We start from the raw sequence: 15,422 nt of genomic DNA on the forward strand, positions 1-15,422 counted from the left end.
TTTCTGTGCTAGCAACCTCAGGAAAATTTAAATAAAATTTGTATATTTTAATTCTGTTTTCTATCTGTTTTATTTGATGTTTAAGTGAAGAATGTTTTGTAGTTAAATACTTTATGAAAATGTTACAGATCAGTATGACTAACGTCGGGAGGAGGGCTGTTAATAGAGAGTTTATGGTAATGGAGAGATGGAATCCGTGTGGTAACTAGAGCCTTCATGTTAATGGAGAGATGGAATCTGTGTGGTAACTAGAGAGTTTATGGTAATGGAGAGATGGAATCCGTGTGGTAACTAGAGAGTTTATGGTAATGGAGAGATGGAATCCGTGTGGTAACTAGAGAGTTTATGGTAATGGAGAGATGGAATCCGTGTGGTAACAGAGAGTTTATGGTAATGGAGAGATGGAATCCGTGTGGTAACTAGAGACTTTATGGTAATGGAGAGATGGAATCTGTGTGGTAACTAGAGCCTTCATGTTAATGGAGAGATGGAATCCGTGTGGTAACTAGAGAGTTCATGGTAATGGAGAGATGGAATCCGTGTGGTAACTAGAGCCTTCATGTTAATGGAGAGATGGAATCCGTGTGGTAACTAGAGAGTTTATGGTAATGGAGAGATGGAATCCGTGTGGTAACTAGAGAGTTTATGGTAATGGAGAGATGGAATCCGTGTGGTAACTAGAGCCTTCATGTTAATGGAGAGATGGAATCCGTGTGGTAACTAGAGAGTTTATGGTAATGGAGAGATGGAATCCGTGTGGTAACTAGAGAGTTAATGGTAATGGAGAGATGGAATCCGTGTGGTAACTAGAGCATTCATGTTAATGGAGAGATGGAATCTGTGTGGTAACTAGAGAGTTTATGGTAATGGAGAGATGGAATCCGTGTGGTAACTAGAGAGTTTATGGTAATGGAGAGATGGAATCCGTGTGGTAACTAGAGAGTTTATGGTAATGGAGAGATGGAATCCGTGTGGTAACTAGAGAGTTTATGGTAATGGAGAGATGGAATCCGTGTGGTAACTAGAGAGTTTATGGTAATGGAGAGATGGAATCCGTGTGGTAACTAGAGAGTTTATGGTAATGGAGAGATGGAATCCGTGTGGTAACTAGAGAGTTTATGGTAATGGAGAGATGGAATCCGTGTGGTAACTAGAGAGTTTATGGTAATGGGAGATGGAATCCGTGTGGTAACTAGAGAGTTTATGGTAATGGAGAGATGGAATCCGTGTGGTAACTAGAGCCTTCATGTTAATGGAGAGATGGAATCCGTGTGGTAACTAGAGAGTTTATGGTAATGGAGAGATGGAATCCGTGTGGTAACTAGAGAGTTTATGGTAATGGAGAGATGGAATCCGTGTGGTAACTAGAGCCTTCATGTTAATGGAGAGATGGAATCCGTGTGGTAACTAGAGAGTTTATGGTAATGGAGAGATGGAATCCGTGTGGTAACTAGAGAGTTTATGGTAATGGAGAGATGGAATCCGTGTGGTAACTAGAGAGTTTATGGTAATGGAGAGATGGAATCCGTGTGGTAACTAGAGAGTTCATGGTAATGGAGAGATGGAATCCGTGTGGTAACTAGAGAGTTTATGGTAATGGAGAGATGGAATCCGTGTGGTAACTAGAGAGTTCATGGTAATGGAGAGATGGAATCTGTGTGGTAACTAGAGAGTTTATGGTAATGGAGAGATGGAATCCGTGTGGTAACTAGAGAGTTTATGGTAATGGAGAGATGGAATCCGTGTGGTAACTAGAGACTTTATGGTAATGGAGAGATGGAATCCGTGTGGTAACTAGAGAGTTCATGTTAATGGAGAGATGGAATCCGCGTGGTAACTAGAGAGTTCCCAAACCACCAGAAGTCAGCTAGGAGCAGCACTTAGAGAACCATAGACAACTGGAGACAATAACTTTACAAAGAGAAAGATCAGAAGATCACTTAAAGAACCAGAGACCCAGGCTGTCTCAAATAGCACCCCCTTCCCTATAATGTTCACTAACTTCAACCAGAGACCCAGGCTGTCTCAAATAACACCCCCTTCTCTATAATGTTCACTAACTTCAACCAGAGACCCAGGCTGTCTCAAATAGCACCCCCTTCTCTATAATGTTCACTAACTTCAACCAGAGACCCAGGCTGTCTCAAATAGCACCCCCTTCTCTATAATGTTCACTAACTTCAACCAGAGACCCAGGCTGTCTCAAATAGCACCCCCTTCCCTATAATGTTCACTAACTTCAACCAGAGACCCAGGCTGTCTCAAATAGCACCCCCTTCCCTATAATGTTCACTAACTTCAACCAGAGACCCAGGCTGTCTCAAATAGCACCCCCTTCCCTATAATGTTCACTAACTTCAACCAGAGACCCAGGCTGTCTCAAATAGCACCCCCCTTCCCTATAATGTTCACTAACTTCAACCAGAGACCCAGGCTGTCTCAAATAGCACCCCCTTCCCTATAATGTTCACTAACTTCAACCAGAGACCCAGGCTGTCTCAAATAGCACCCCCTTCCCTATAATGTTCACTAACTTCAACCAGGGCCCATAGGGGCGACTTTATAGGCCAGGGTATTGGGTACCATCTCTCAGCCAGGGCCCATAGGGGCGACTTTATAGGCCAGGGTATTGGGTACCATCTCTCAGCCAGGGCCCATAGGGGCGACTTTATAGGCCAGGGTATTGGGTACCATCTCTCAGCCAGGGCCCATAGGGGCGACTTTATAGGCCAGGGTATTGGGTACCATCTCTCAGCCAAAGACTTACAGACTCATTTACATTCCAGGGAAAGCTAAGTCGTGCGTTGTTTTGTATTCCACGCGTTGTTCATGACAACGCTAGTTGATATGCCGGCGTCTTCACAAAGTGGGCAGTACCTCTTATACTGTTTCACGTATCTGTAGAAAGGGAAAGGGGGGAAACCTAGTCAATTGTGTAACTGTAATGCATTCATCTGAAATGTGTCTACCACATTTAACCCAACCCCTATGAATCAGAGAGCTGCCTTAACCCACAGCCACGTCACTAAGCAGAATGTTGTGTTTCTGCCAAGAGAGAGAGTTGGTATCAATGCCAAGAGAGAGAGTTGGCATCCATGTTCAAAGTATTGCACTACTAACCCTACGGGCCTGGTCCAAAGTAGTGCACTATTAACCCTATGGGCCTGGTCCAAAGTAGTGCACTATTAACCCTATGGGCCTGGTCCAAAGTAGTGCACTATTAACCCTATGGGCCTGGTCCAAAGTAGTGCACTATTAACCCTATGGGCCTGGTCCAAAGTAGTGCACTATTAACCCTATGGGCCTGGTCCAAAGTAGTGCACTATTAACCCTATGGGCCTGGTCCAAAGTAGTGCACTATTAACCCTATGGGCCTGGTCCAAAGTAGTGCACTACTAACCCTATGGGCCTGGTCCAAAGTTGTGCACTATTAACCCTATGGGCCTGGTCCAAAGTAGTGCACTATTAACCCTATGGGCCTGGTCCAAAGTAGTGCACTATTAACCCTATGGGCCTGGTCCAAAGTAGTGCACTATTAACCCTATGGGCCTGGTCCAAAGTAGTGCACTATTAACCCTATGGGCCTGGTCCAAGGTTGTGCACTATTAACCCTATGGGCCTGGTCCAAAGTAGTGCACTATTAACCCTATGGGCCTGGTCCAAAGTAGTGCACTACTAACCCTATGGGCCTGGTCCAAAGTTGTGCACTATTAACCCTATGGGCCTGGTCCAAAGTAGTGCACTATTAACCCTAGGGCCTGGTCCAAAGTAGTGCACTATTAACCCTAGGGGCCTGGTCCAAAGTAGTGCACTATTAACCCTATGGGCCTGGTCCAAAGTTGTGCACTATTAACCCTATGGGCCTGGTCCAAAGTTGTGCACTATTAACCCTATGGGCCTGGTCCAAAGTAGTTGTGCACTATTAACCCTATGGGCCTGGTCCAAAGTAGTGCACTACTAACCCTATGGGCCTGGTCCAAAGTTGTGCACTATTAACCCTATGGGCCTGGTCCAAAGTAGTGCACTATTAACCCTATGGGCCTGGTCCAAAGTAGTGCACTATTAACCCTAGGGGCCTGGTCCAAAGTAGTGCACTATTAACCCTATGGGCCTGTTCCAAAGTAGTGCACTATTAACCCTATGGGCCTGGTCCAAAGTAGTGCACTATTAACCCTATGGGCCTGGTCCAAAGTAGTGCACTATTAACCCTATGGGCCTGGTCCAAAGTAGTGCACTATTAACCCTATGGGCCTGGTCCAAAGTAGTGCACTATTAACCCTATGGGCCTGGTCCAAAGTAGTGCACTATTAACCCTATGTGCCTGGTCCAAAGTAGTGCACTATTAACCCTATGGGCCTGGTCCAAAGTAGTGACATTTGGAACACGTAGCCTGAGGTTATAACAGCTATGTAAAGCTTCATAGCCCAGACCTGAGGTTATAACAGCTATGTAAAGCTTCATAGCCCAGACCTGAGGTTATAACAGCTATGTAAAGCTTCATAGCCCAGACCTGAGGTTATAACAGCTATGTAAAGCTTCATAGCCCAGACCTGAGGTTATAACAGCTATGTAAAGCTTCATAGCCCAGACCTGAGGTTATAACAGCGATGTAAAGCATCATAGCCCAGACCTGAGGTTATAACAGCTATGTAAAGCATCATAGCCCAGACCTGAGGTTTCTGCCAATCTGCCACTTTCAGCTTTCTCGTAAAGAATTAGTCCTCTGTAAACAACTGAGCAAGCTAAGATAATACTGGTGAAATGGGAACGTATCTGCTGACAGCAGGGATTCATGAAGCCCATTCAGAGAAGATTAGACTCTGGATGTCATAAGGTGAATGCACCAATGTGTAAGTCGCTCTGGATAAGAGCGTCTGCTAAATGACTTAAATGTTAAATGTAAGTATAATATATGCCATTTAGCTGACGCTTTTATCCAAAGCGACTTACAGTCATGTGTGCATACATTCTACGTATGGGTGGTCCCGGGAATCGAACCCACTACCCTGGCGTTACAAGCGCCATGCTCTACCAACTGAGCTACAGAAGGACCTAGACTCTAGAAGACTGTTCCACTGGATGTCATAAGGTGAATGCACCAATTTGTAAGTCGCTCTGGATAAGAGCGTCTGCTAAATGACTTAAATGTTAAATGTAAGTATGTCTCATTGAACACATCCAGGTAGTACTTTCTCATTTCACTTCAAAACGGTTTCTCCTAGTACCTGCTGAAAACTAGCATCCTGTCCAGGGGGTGTACTTGTACATCAAGCTGTCTCACTACAGAAACAGGAAGTAGACCAGTGTCCTGTCCAGGGGTGTACTGTACATCAAGCTGTCTCACTACAGAAACAGGAGAGGAACAGGTTCTGGCTCGGACAATGTTTACTTACTACTGAAATCGACCCTGGTACAGATCAACTGCCTTAGCGCCCTGAGCTTGAGCCAAAACCAGCTGAAGCCAAGAAGCATTAGTATTATAATAGAATCCCCATTAGCTGCTGCCAAGGCAGTCTCTACTCTTCCTAGGGTCCATGTAGGAACAAAACAACACATCCCAACAACACTATGGTCTACATCATTAACAAAACAACACATCCCAACAACACTATGGTCTACATCATTAACAAAACAACACATCCCAACAACACTATGGTCTACATCATTAACAAAACAACACATCCCACCCAACACTATGTTCTACATCATTAACAAAACAACACATCCCAACAACACTATGGTCTACATCATTAACAAAACAACACATCCCACCCAACACTATGTTCTACATCATTAACAAAACAACACATCCCAACAACACTATGGTCTACATCATTAACAAAACAACACATCCCAACAACACAATGGTCTACATCATTAACAAAACAACACATCCCACCCAACACTATGTTCTACATCATTAACAAAACAACACATCCCAACAACACTATGGTCTACATCATTAACAAAACAACACATCCCAACAACACTATGGTCTACATCATTAACAAAACGACACATCTCAACAACACTATGGTCTACATCATTAACAAAACAACACATCCCAACAACACTATGGTCTACATCATTAACAAAACAACACATCCCAACAACACTATGGTCTACATCATTAACAAAACAACACATCCCAACAAGACTATGGTCTACATCATTAACAAAACAACACATCCCAACAACACTATGGTCTACATCATTAACAAAACAACACATCCCACCCAACACTATGGTCTACATCATTAACAAAACAACACATCCCAACAACACTATGGTCTACATCATTAACAAAACAACACATCCCACCCAACACTATGGTCTACATCATTAACAAAACAACACATCCCAACAACACAATGGTCTACATCATTAACAAAACAACACATCCCAACAACACAATGGTCTACATCATTAACAAAACAACACATCCCAACAACACTATGGTCTACATCATTAACAAAACAACACATCCCAACAACACTATGGTCTACATCATTAACAAAACAACACATCCCAACAACACTATGGTCTACATCATTAACAAAACAACACATCCCAACAACACTATGGTCTACATCATTAACAAAACAACACATCCCAACAACACTATGGTCTACATCATTAACAAAACAACACATCCCAACAAGACAGTGTGCACTCTACACATTAAAATGGTTCCACCATTACAAATGTACAATATAACATGTACAATATTACAACAATAAAATATTACACTATTACAATATGTGTGTTAGTGTGTGGGTGTGTGTTAGTGTGTGTGTGTGTGTGTGTGTGTGTGTGTGTGTGTGTGTGTGTGTGTGTGTTAGTGTGTGGGTGTGTATGGGTGGACTGTGAAGAGACCCCTGGTGTCATGTCTTGTAGGATATGTATGGGTGGACTGTGAAGAGACACCTGGTGGCATGTCTTGTAGGATATGTATGGGTGGACTGTGAAGAGACCCCTGGTGGCATGTCTTGTAGGGTATGTATGGGTGGACTGTGAAGAGACCCCTGGTGGCATGTCTTGTGGGGTATGTATGGGTGGACTGTGAAGAGACACCTGGTGGCATGTCTTGTAGGGTATGTATGGGTGGACTGTGAAGAGACACCTGGTGGCATGTCTTGTAGGGTATGTATGGGTGGACTGTGAAGAGACACCTGGTGGCATGTCTTGTGGGGTATGTATGGGTGGACTGTGAAGAGACCCCTGGTGGCATGTCTTGTAGGGTATTTTTGGGTGGACTGTGAAGAGACCCCTGGTGGCATGTCTTGTGGGGTATGTATGGGTGGACTGTGAAGAGACCCCTGGTGGCATGTCTTGTGGGGTATGTATGGGTGGACTGTGAAGAGACACCTGGTGGCATGTCTTGTGGGGTATGTATGGGTGGACTGTGAAGAGATGCCTGGTGGCATTTACTAAGGGTCGGTCGCTTGTCGTTTGAACCAATAAAAGGTTCTTTAGTGGAATGACTGTAGCTTCCCTCCAGGCCTGAGGGCATACGCTCTATGTTAGGCTTAGATCGAAGACATGGCAAATAGGAGTGATAAAATAGTTTGCTACCAACCTGTCATTTTCCATCCAAGTTGTCAGTACCAGGTGGTTTGGCATTATTGATGGACAGTAAAAATGTGTTCACCTCTTCCACACCCGCACTCAACCTGGGATCTCCGGATCATTAATGTTCAGCTGCTATGGAAATCCACTCTCCTGCTCCCTCCCTCCCTCTTCTCTCTCCTATACTTCTGCTTCTCGCTTCCTCCACTACCCGCTCTCTCCTCCTCTTGCTTCCTCCACTACCCGCTCTCTCCTCCTCTTGCTTCCTCCACCTCCCCTCCATCTCTCTCCTCCTCTTTCCACTTCCCCTCCATCTCTCTCCTCCTCTTTCCGCCTCCCGCTCTATCTCTCTCCTCCTCTTCCTTCCTCCACTCCACCTCTCTCCTCCTCTTTCCGCCTCCCCTCCATCTCTCTCCTCCTCTTTCCACCTCCCCTCCATCTCTCTCCTCCTCTTTCCACCTCCCCTCCATCTCGCTCCTCCTCTTGCTTCCTCCGCTCCCGCTCTACCTGTCTCCTCCGTTTGGTGCCCTAGAATATTAATAGCTTGTGAATGTTGTTGTTATGATGTCGTTAATGTCCCTCACTGATCTCTCTCTCTACCCCAACCAAAATCAAAGCCCTAAACCCAAGCTCCCAGCCATAAACCCCCAGCCCCAGGAATACAACCCAGCCCCAGGCATACAACCCAGCCCCAGGAATACAACCCAGCCCCAGGAATACTACAACCCAGCCCCAGGAATACACCCCAGCCCCAGGAATACAACCCAGCCCCAGGAATACAACCCAGCCCCAGGAATACAACCCAGCCCCAGCCATACAACCCAGCCCCAGGCATACAGCCCAGCCCCAGGAATACTACAACCCAGCCCCAGGAATACACCCCAGCCCCAGGAATACAACCCAGCCCCAGCAATACAACCCAGCCCCAGGAATACACCCCAGCCCCAGGAATACAACCCAGTCCCAGGAATACAACCCAGCCCCAGGCATACACCCCAGCCCCAGGAATACTACAACCCAGCCCCAGGAATACACCCCAGCCCCAGGAATACAACCCAGCCCCAGCCATACAACCCAGCCCCAGGCATACAACCCAGCCCCAGGAATACACCCCAGCCCCAGGAATACAACCCAGCCCCAGGAATACAACCCAGCCCCAGGAATACAACCCAGCCCCAGGAATTACAACCCAGCCTCAGGAATACAACCCAGCCCCAGGAATACAACCCAGCCCCAGCCATACAACCCAGCCCCAGGAATACAAACCAGCCCCAGGAATACAACCCAGCCCCAGGAATACAAACCAGCCCCAGCAATACACCCCAGCCCCAGGAATACAACCCAGCCCCAGGAATTACAACCCAGCCTCAGGAATACAACCCAGCCCCAGGAATACAACCCAGCCCCAGCCATACAACCCAGCCCCAGGAATACAAACCAGCCCCAGGAATACAACCCAGCCCCAGGAATATAAACCAGCCCCAGCAATACACCCCAGCCCCAGGGATAAACCCCCAACCCCAGCCATAAACCCCCAGCCCCAGGCATACGGCCCAGCCCCAGCCATAAGCCTCCAGCCCCAGGCATAAGCCTCCAGCCCCAGATATACAGCCCAGCCCCAGCCATAAACCCCCAGCCCCAGCCATAAACCCCCAGCCCCAGGCATACAGCCCAGCCCCAGCCATAAACCCACAGCCCCAGCCATAAACCCCCAGCCCCAGGCATACAGCCCAGCCCCAGCCATAAACCCACAGCCCCAGCCATAAACCCCCAGCCCCAGGCATACAGCCCAGCCCCAGCAATACAACCCAGCCCCAGCAATACAACCCAGCCCCAGGCATAAGCCTCCAGCCCCAGGCATACGGCCCAGCCCCAGCCATAAACCCCCAGCCCCAGCCATAAACCCCCAGCCCCAGGCATACAGCCCAGCCCCAGCCATAAACCCCAGCCCCAGGCATACAGCCCAGCCCCAGGCATACAGCCCAGCCCCAGCCATAAACCCCAGCCCCAGGCATACAGCCCAGCCCCAGGCATACAGCCCAGCCCCAGCCATAAACCCCAGCCCCAGGCATACAGCCCAGCCCCAGCCATAAACCCCAGCCCCAGGCATACAGCCCAGCCCCAGCCATAAACCCCAGCCCCAGGCATACAGCCCAGCCCCAGCCATAAACCCCCAGCCCCAGGCATACAGCCCAGCCCCAGCCATAAACCTTGAACATGGGATGTTTTACAGCTCCATTTTTATGTCTTTGTCATTCAGACTGACAAGCAGTTAGACTTCTGACTTGGTGCTGGCCACTGTGGGAGAGAGGAGAGAGGCGTTCTGACTATAACTCCACTCAACTGGTGGAAAACTGCAGTCTGGAGTCAGTTTCTGAGAAGAGGGACACAGAAAGGAATGGAGAGAGGGAGGGTGACGGAGGGTGGAGACAGGAGATGGAGAGAGGCGATGAAGAGAGGAAGGTTAAGAGGGATGGAGAGAGGAGATGGAGAGAGGAAGGGTAAGAGGGATGAAGAGAGGAGATGAGGGATGGAGAGAGAGGTGGAAAGAGGAGATGGAGAGAGGAAGGGTAAGAGGGGTGGAGAGAGGAGATGGAGAGAGGCGATGGAGAGAGGAAGGTTAAGAGGGATGGAGAGAGGAGATGGAGAGAGGAGATGAGGGATGGAGAGAGAGGTGGAAAGAGGAGATGGAGAGAGGAAGGGTAAGATGGATGGAGAGAGGAGATGAGAGACGAGATGAGAGAGGAAGGGTAAGATGGATGGAGACAGGAGATGGAGAGAGGCGATGAAGAGAGGAAGGGTAAGATGGATGGAGAGAGGGGTGGAGAGAGGAAGGTTAAGATGGATGGAGAGAGGAGATGGAGAGAGGAAGGATAAGAGGGATGGAGAGAGAGGTGGAGAGAGGAAGGTTAAGAGGGATGGAGAGAGGAGATGGAGAGAGGAGATGGAGAGAGGAAGGGTAAGGGGGATGGAGAGAGGAGAAGAGAGACGAGATGAGAGAGGAAAAGTAAGAGGGATGGAGAGAGGGGTGGAGAGAGGAGATGGAGAGAGGAAGGGTAAGAGGGATGGAGAGAGGAGAAGAGAGACGAGATGAGAGAGGAAGAGTAAGAGGGATGGAGAGAGGGGTGGGGAGAGGAGATGGAGAGAGGAGATGGAGAGAGGAAGGGTAAGAGGGATGGAGAGAGGAGATGGAGAGAGGAGAAGAAAGACGAGATGAGAAAGGAAGAGTAAGAGGGATGGAGAGAGAGGTGGAGAGAGGAGATGGAGAGAGGAAGGGTAAGAGGGATGGAGAGAGGAGAAGAGAGACGAGATGAGAGAGGAAGAGTAAGAGGGATGGAGAGAGAGGTGGAAAGAGGGATAGTATTCTTGCTCAGTTCTTCCTGGTGATGTAGAAGCATGTATCCATTGGCTAACCAATTGGCCTCGGCTGTCATTGGTTAACCTGGGTCAGGTGATTGGCCTTAAAGCTTCAGTGTGACAGCAGCACAGCTGTGCTAAAATCAAAATGAATCACACCTTTGTATCATTGCATTGTTAGACACTGCATTCATTCCAATGAGTCACATGCATTCCAATCCCTTTCTGCTTCTTCACATGGATGAATAGGAATGAATGCATCTGATGTGTCTGCTGTTTAAATGTATCACACCATGGTTGAACAGACGGACAGACAGGCTCCCTTACTATGACACATACCTGTGGCACGTTGCTCTGATGAAAAGCACATCCTGAGATGAGTCAGTGCACAGTACCGTTTTGTAGTGTTAAATCAACACTTAAGAGAGTCCAAAAAAAAATATATATATATACTCTGATCATAGTGTTATTTTCAGTGTTAACACGGCAGTGTACTTTTTTTTTGACATTGCATTACTCTTGCCAGGGTTACTCAAATGTAACACCATGGGGTAATTAACACAGTGTTATTTATATACAACACTAGTGTTGATCTAGAGTTTACTCCTATTAGTGTGAAACAAAAACACAGTCATTTTGGGTGTAGTTTTAACACTGTCTGGTGGCTTGAGAGTGGCAACAGGGTGGGTGCTCTTTTCTAGGGGCTCCTGACTGCTATTGTGTGTGTTTTTCTCTCTAACTTCCAGCCACCCCCTCTCTCCCTTCAGCCTCTCTAACTTCCAGCCACCCCCTCTCTCCCTTCAGCCTCTCTAACTTCCAGCCACCCCCTCTCTCCCTTCAGCCTCTCTAACTTTCAGCCACCCCCTCTCTCCCTTCAGCCTCTCTAACTTCCAGCCACCCCCTCTCTCCCTTCAGCCTCTCTAACTTCCAGCCACCCCCTCTCTCCCTTCAGCCTCTCTAACTTCCAGCCACCCCCTCTCTCCCTTCAGCCTCTCTAACTTCCAGCCACCCCCTCTCTCCCTTCAGCCTCTCTAACTTTCAGCCACCCCCTCTCTCCCTTCAGCCTCTCTAACTTTCAGCCACCCCCTCTCTCCCTTCAGCCTCTCTAACTTCCAGCCACCCCCTCTCTCCCTTCAGCCTCTCTAACTTCCAGCCACCCCCTCTCCCTTCAGCCTCTCTAACTTTCAGCCACCACCTCTCTCCCTTCAGCCTCTCTAACTTCCAGCCACCCCCTCTCTCCCTTCAGCCTCTCTAACTTTCAGCCACCCCCTCTCTCCCTTCAGCCTCTCTAACTTCCAGCCACCCCCTCTCTCCCTTCAGCCTCTCTAACTTCCAGCCACCCCCTCTCTCCCTTCAGCCTCTCTAACTTCCAGCCACCCCCTCTCTCCCTTCAGCCTCTCTAACTTCCAGCCACCCCTCTCTCCCTTCAGCCTCTCTAACTTCCAGCCACCCCCTCTCTCCCTTCAGCCTCTCTAACTTCCAGCCACCCCCTCTCTCCCTTCAGCCTCTCTAACTTTCAGCCACCCCCTCTCTCCCTTCAGCCTCTCTAACTTCCAGCCACCCCCTCTCTCCCTTCAGCCTCTCTAACTTCCAGCCACCCCCTCTCTCCCTTCAGCCTCTCTAACTTCCAGCCACCCCTCTCTCCCTTCAGCCTCTCTAACTTCCAGCCACCACCTCTCTCCCTTCAGCCTCTCTAACTTCCAGCCACCCCTCTCTCCCTTCAGCCTCTCTAACTTCCAGCCACCCCCTCTCTCCCTTCAGCCTCTCTAACTTCCAGCCACCCCCTCTCTCCCTTCAGCCTCTCTAACTTCCACCACCCCCTCTCTCCCATCAGCCTCTCTAACTTCCAGCCACCCCCTCTCTCCCTTCAGCCTCTCTAACTTCCAGCCACCCCCTCTCTCCCTTCAGCCTCTCTAACTTCCACCCACCCCCTCTCTCCCTTCAGCCTCTCTAACTTCCAGCCACCCCCTCTCTCCCTTCAGCCTCTCTAACTTCCAGCCACCCCTCTCTCCCTTCAGCCTCTCTAACTTCCACCCACCCCCTCTCTCCTTCAGCCTCTCTAACTTCCAGCCACCCCCTCTCTCCCTTCAGCCTCTCTAACTTCCAGCCACCCCTCTCTCCCTTCAGCCTCTCTAACTTCCAGCCACCCCTCTCTCCCTTCAGCCTCTCTAACTTCCAGCCACCCCCTCTCTCCCTTCAGCCTCTCTAACTTCCAGCCACCCCCTCTCTCCCTTCAGCCTCTCTAACTTCCAGCCACCCCTCTCTCCCTTCAGCCTCTCTAACTTCCAGCCACCCCCTCTCTCCCTTCAGCCTCTCTAACTTCCAGCCACCCCCTCTCTCCCTTCAGCCTCTCTAACTTCCAGCCACTGTTTAATGTGACTGAAAAGAGGTTCTGGACATCAGAACAGCGGTTACTAAATCTCGTTTTGGACTTTTATTTAAATTATTCAGAGGCAAAGGATACACCGCTGATCCCAGACCAGGCCCAAATCCCATTCACCTTCAGCCCAACTCCCACTGTTTAATGTGGCCCAAAAGAGGTTCTGGACATCAGAACAGGCCCAAATCCCATTTTGGAGGGACTTTTATTTAATTACCCAGGCCCAAATCCCATTCACCCAGGCCCAAATCCCATTCACCCAGGCCCAAATCCCATTCACCCAGGCCCAAATCCCATTCACCCAGGCCCAAATCCCAGTCATTCAGGGGAGGTGGAGGCACCACTATAGGGGCCCGGATTGTGTGACACCTAACGAGGATGCAACGGCGAGTGGATAAATCACCGTCTGTTCTATTGGTAAATGTACAACCACTGGAGAAGAAACTAGATGAGTTTAGTTCGAGACTGTCCTTTCAACGTGATCTGTCACTAATCTACAATCCTGTGGCTGAACAAGGGGCCCCTCAGGGGTGCGTGCTTAGCCCCCTCCTGTACTCCCTGTTCACCCACAACTGGGTGGCCGCACATGACTTAAACACCATAATTAAGATTGCAGACAACACAGCAGTGTTAGGCCTGATCACCAACGACGATGAGACAGCCTGCAGAGAGGAGATAAGAGATAGCAACATCTCCCTTAACGTCAGCGAAAACAAAGGAGCTGATCGTGGACTACAGGAAAGGGAAGTCCATGTACGTCCTCATTCACATCAACGGGGCTGTAGTGGAGACAGTCGAGAGCTTTAAATTCTTCTGTGTCCCCAACACTAAGGACCTATCTTGGTTCAAACACAACAACAACGTTGTGAAGAAGGTATGACAACACCCATAAGACTGCTTAGAATTCTAAATAAATCACTGACAGTGTCACCAGCCAAGCACCCCCACACAATCACACCTCCTCCTCCATTCTTCACGGTGGGAACCACACATGAGGAGATTATTCGTTCACCTACTCTGTGTCTCACAAAGACACAGTGGATGGAACTCAAAATCTCACATTGGGATTCATCAAACCAAATGACAGACTTCCACAGGTCTAATGTCCATTGCTCATGCTTCTTGGCCCAAGCAAGGTTTCTTTCCAGTAATTTGACCGTGAAAGCTTGATTCACACTCCTCTGAACAGTTGATGTTGAGATCTGTCTGTTACTTGAACTCTGTGAAGCATTTATTTTGGCTGCAATCTGAGGTGCAGTTAACTCTGATGAACTTATCCTCTGCAGCAGAGGTAACTCTGGGTCTTCCATTCCTGTGGCGGTCCTCATGAGAGCCAGTTAACTCTGATGAACTTATCCTCTGCAGCAGAGGTGACTATGGGTCTTCCATTCCTGTGGCGGTCCTCATGAGAGACAGTTTCATCATAGTGCTTTGTGGTTATTTTCAACTGCACTTGAAGAAACTTTCAAAGTTCTTAATTTCCCGTATTGACTGACCTCCATGTCATAAAGTACTAGATGGACTGTAATTTCTGCTTATTTGAGCTTTTATTGACATGATATGGAGTTGGTCAAATACAGTAGCAGATCACTTCCTGTATGTTTGATTTTTTTTAAAGACACACAAATAGCCAACGGTGGCGACAAAAGCAAAGCACATCCTCTGAAGCAAGAGAGTAAACTTAGTAAAGAGGTAGATTACGTTGCCGTGAGTAGCACTGCAGATATTGAGATGGGCGAGATGCAAGCACTTGTCCACTGTTTGCACTCTGTTACAAGCACCAGAACAGTGGAGAAGTTGAGGCTCTTAGTTGTTTTGGAAATGGACCCACTATGCTGTTTACTTTCTGCATCTGTCATATTGCTGAGTCTACCTTCAATTGGTACCTGTTTTGTTGTTACAACAGCAGAAAACTGTTGGTGTCACGATCGTCGTAAGAAGCGGACCAAAGCGCAGCGTGGTGTGAATGCATGATTTAATGAAAGATGGACAAAACATGAAATACACTAACTAACTAACTAACTAACTAACTAACTAACTAACTAACTAACTAACTAGCTAGCTAGCTAACTCAACTAACTAACTCACTCACTAGCTAACTAACTAGCTAACTCAC

The 15,422-nt window shown here is 48.2% G+C and overlaps 3 protein-coding genes across 3 annotated transcripts in view; 1 reads left to right on the forward strand and 2 right to left on the reverse strand.

The window, feature by feature from the left end:
• The window catches only part of LOC127912332 (neurotrophin-7-like), a 121,538-nt gene that overhangs the window by 74,449 nt on the left and 31,667 nt on the right, over positions 1-15,422 (reverse strand).
• LOC127912331 (neurotrophin-7-like) overlaps positions 1-15,422 on the reverse strand; it is a 104,231-nt gene that overhangs the window by 57,142 nt on the left and 31,667 nt on the right. The window lies entirely within an intron of this gene.
• On the forward strand, positions 8,134-9,099 carry LOC127912598 (uncharacterized). The gene has a single exon (XM_052482617.1). It carries the CDS (start codon positions 8,134-8,136, stop codon positions 9,097-9,099), a length of 966 nt encoding a protein of 321 aa, XP_052338577.1.

The sequence above is a fragment of the Oncorhynchus keta genome, chromosome 27 (assembly GCF_023373465.1).
Source record: "Oncorhynchus keta strain PuntledgeMale-10-30-2019 chromosome 27, Oket_V2, whole genome shotgun sequence".
Lineage (NCBI taxonomy): Eukaryota > Metazoa > Chordata > Actinopteri > Salmoniformes > Salmonidae > Oncorhynchus > Oncorhynchus keta.

What these genes read in the sequence shown, in the direction of transcription:
- LOC127912598 (XM_052482617.1), top strand. Translation starts at nt 8,134, where the DNA reads ATGTCGTTAATGTCCCTCACTGATCTCTCTCTCTACCCCAACCAAAAT.